This window comes from Sycon ciliatum, unplaced genomic scaffold (genome assembly GCF_964019385.1).
Source record: "Sycon ciliatum unplaced genomic scaffold, ocSycCili1.1 SCAFFOLD_2726, whole genome shotgun sequence".
In the NCBI taxonomy this organism is placed as follows: Eukaryota; Metazoa; Porifera; class Calcarea; order Leucosolenida; family Sycettidae; genus Sycon; species Sycon ciliatum.
The window spans coordinates 1-4000 of NW_027045015.1; the positions used below are offsets into that span (position 1 = coordinate 1).

The following is a 4000-nucleotide window of genomic DNA, read 5'->3' on the forward strand; positions in this document are numbered from 1 at the left end:
CATGAAACTTACCAGAAAAAGTACCGAATTTTGCCAATTTTTCTGCCGGCATTACCCGCCAAGGCCCTGGTACTGTCTGGTCACCTGTTGCTTGACTTAGTCACGCCAATACTTGCACCTTGCGTCTTGTGCTTGGCACACAAGTAGAGTCAAACCTGTTTAGGACGAACACCAAGGGACCGATGATATTTGTTCGCAATAACGGGAGTTCTTCTTATCCGTATGTTACACCCAGTGGCTACGCAGTCATTTATCCAATGGAGTTACGAATACTATATAGTTCTTCTTAAGCAAACATTTGTCTTATCAGGGTTCTTCCTAACCAGGTTTCACTGTAATGTATGTGTGCTGTGTTTCCTTGGAGACAAGACTGCAATGATACAACAGAAGAAGGACACGCTTCAGTCTCCTGTCCTTCTTCTCAGTACCATTGTATGTCTGTTCGTGTTTGTATGTACACATCGTGACATGTGCATGTGGCTATGCCTGTGTTTGTACATGTGTATGTGTGAACACTTTGTAGATCTTTGCAGGCGGCAAGTTCATTCGTACGCTCTGTGAAGGCAGTACATTTGGAGAGATTGCACTGCTGGGTCTCGGCAACGAAGGAGATGTCAAGTAAGCATCCAGCTACACGCACACACATGCACACACACGCATGCACACACACACACACACACGCACACACACACACACTCGCGTGCGTGCGTGGGACGCACACACTCACACACACGCACACACACACACACACATACACACACACGCGCGCGCGCGTGCATGGACCGCACACGCACACACACACACATGCACACAGACACACAAGACACACGCACACGTCCCCCCCCCCACACACACACACGCCACGCATCACAATGCTAATGCCGGGACATGTATTATTGGCATCACCCTCCCAACGATCTGGTAACAATTGGCTGAGTTCAGACTGCAGGGAAAATGGTGGCTCTCATATCCAGTGCATTACAAACTTGTCACATGTTCATGACATGTTTCGGCAACCTCCACTGACGTCTACGGATCAATCAGAGACAGTTTGTTTGTTTGTTTGAAGTATTTATTCTCACAAACTTAGAAGTTGCGACTTCGGCGGTAATAGTCATGAAGTTGATTGTTCCAACTAGGAACACACGCTTCTTGCCGAACTTGAAACTTGACTGACTCACGACTGCCATCCGGAGCACACGAGGACCAAATCGCACCTTCCACTCGGCAAACCTGCAAGAAAGCACCACTCCCTGCTCAATACACAGTGTTTCGGGGAATTCACCCCTCATCAGTTGAGCTTGAGTAGGCTGAGGAAGTTTCAAGTTCGGCAAGAAGCGTGTGTTCCTAGTTGAAACAATCAACTTCATTATTTATTCTCACGGTTAAAATTAATGTTGACCGATATCGGTGCAATGCAGCAATCTCTCCTCCTCTTCTTCGTGCGATCTCAGCCGACACGTTACTACATTGCTACAGACATCCGTGGAATGCTTTTTATCATTATGCTCCGTTGCGGATTGGAAGCAGTGTGGACCGACATCCGTGTGTTTGTACTCCACTGTTTCTGCTCCGTTGCAGGTTACCAGGTGGCAAGATTGTTTGCAAGCGTACGGCTGACGCTCAGTCCGTTGGCTACTCGGAGGTGTTCATACTGGGGAAACGTGACTTGATGGGGGTGAGTGATGATAGAGTAGTGTGTTCACACAATGGTCATGTGACTAAATTCGTGTAGAAAGTGATCATGGCGTGTGGAGTCTGTGGACAGTGGGAGCCAACATGGCCGCCGACATCATGTGACCCGTAGATACGGGAGGGTGAGCGGAGTTAGAAACAACATGGCTGTCCCGCGTGGTCATGTGACAGACGTGAAACCACTCTATGACAATTTCGGTTTGGTTGACAGTCATTGCTCCGAGTAAGCGGCCCAACAGCTGCCCCTAAATTGGCCATTAAGCTCTTTCTTTGAAAAGTTTGTGGCAGGCCCAGGGGCACATTCCCTGTCCACGAGTACATTCCTCTTCAGGGGTACATTTCCTGTCCAGGGGTAAACTCCATCTATGGTGTGTATGTGTGTGTGTGTGTGTGGGGGGGGGGGGGGGGTGTTACAGCCCTATTTAGGGGGTACATTCATCGCGTCACTGTTCGTCTGTTCGTTTGTGGATGCCCGCAGGCGCTGAGTGAGTACCCAGAAGCCCGGCTTGCACTGGAGACCCAGGCCATGGAATGGTGAGTGAAGCACTCTCACATACTTCCTTGTCATGTGTTCTCGTCATACTGAGATGGGTTATAGCAGCAACGCCACCGGACTTAAACATCCAACTTCCAACTTGGAAGACCGTTGGTTGGTTTGTGCATTCGAGACGTGATAGAGCTTTAGAAAACATCAGGTCGATGAAAGGCAGTACCATGTCATTCAGTGTTGCGCTAGCTGTTGCAACGTTTGACTCCGCAATACCTTGCTTGGAGCTTTTAGTGTTGGACCACCTACGGGTAAGATGTGACATTTTGGTCCGTTTAATCCTTGGCTAACCATGCAAGTGAGATAACGTAGACGGTATTGTGCTTTGCATGGTACAAGGTCGCCAGTGTGTGGGTACAAGTAAATAGATGACTATTGCTGGCCATCGTACATTATTTTAAACATTCTTTATAATCAGAAATATACTTACACCATAGAAGCAACACGTCATGACTGCCATATTGTATGAGTGCACTTGGCTTGCATGCGGCCCTACAACTCATGGTTCGTTGTAAATGGAATATGTTCGCTACAAAGCGTCCATTAAAAAAAAAAGTAAATTATCGTGTCCGTTCCCGAAGGGAACTCACGACGGCCGCTAACACCCGATAAACCCTAGCGGCAGATGCAGCGCCTAAAGCGTCCATTTTGCATGGGGTTAAACAGGGGCACAGAAAGTGGTTTGCTGAATTACGAAATTCGCTATAATTATTCGAGCTTGTTATAAGCGGACTCAACTTTACAGTGAAAGTGATGTTGTTCTTAAATATTTTTCTTACTATTAAAGGGGTTGTCCATAAATATCAAACCTTTTCACAAAACAAAATAATATTTTATTAGTGCAATTAGGAGTATAATCGATGCAGACATGGCCAGACAACAACGAGTTCATGGAATTTTTAAGGATTTCGAAGGCGAAGGAAAGGAGCGGGATGAGACGGAAGAGAGCGACGTGAGCAAAAAGTCAGCTGTATTTTGTCACTTGTTATCACGTCCAGATTGTCTTAGTGTGTACGATGATTCTCACTTTTCTGTTTTGTGCCGTGCAAGTTATGTTAAGCAGTTGAAGGTTCTGGAAGCTGTATGTATTCGTGTGCATAATCCTGTTCTTTGTAAACAAAAGAAGCACGTAGTCGCGCTAAAGTTGTTCTCGTAGCTGGTTATCAGATGTAAATGTTGTGTCATGTTGCACTGTATCACCTCTTGCTTTGTGGCTGCACTCAGTTATATACGTTAGCACTATGTTTGACACCTATTATGTAATGCTGTAGCACTTCCTTTGTTGCTCACACTTTTAATTAATTATGCTGTTATAAAATGTTCTATTTTTGTACACAGTACCCTCAGTTCCGATACTATTCACTGATGAGCGGAACACGAAAATCGATTTTGAATAACATAAAAATCCTTAAAAATTCCATGAACTCGTTGTTGTCTGGCCATGTCTGCATCGATTATACTCCTAATTGCACTAATAAAATTGCTTTCTCCACGCCGACTCTTTAAAATAATATTTCATTATGGGGTGGGAGGGGTTGGCCAATTTCGTTTCAGAAAACATTGATTCATGTACATGGCCGTTGTATATGCATGTATGTCAACATTTTTTTACGTTCTGAGGGGGAGGGAGGGAGGGGTTGGGTCTAAAACTAAAATAATTCGTTTGGTGAAAAAAAGTTCGATATTTACGGATGGCCCCTAAGTGTACAACCTACTAGTAGTATACTGGTGTATGTGCTGCTGTCCTTTTTTGTTTCA

The 4000-nt window shown here is 45.4% G+C and overlaps 1 protein-coding gene across 1 annotated transcript; it reads left to right on the plus strand.

Annotated features, from left to right (window-relative positions):
- Positions 1–523: 523 nt before the first annotated feature.
- Positions 524–2692, plus strand: LOC135830797 (cyclic nucleotide-gated cation channel alpha-3-like; the record flags this gene model as incomplete). Its single annotated transcript, XM_065343009.1, has 3 exons — positions 524–618; positions 1582–1678; positions 2174–2692. Coding segments are annotated over 3 exons (252 nt in total), but the record flags the coding sequence as incomplete, so codon positions are not given.
- Positions 2693–4000: the final 1308 nt, after the last annotated feature.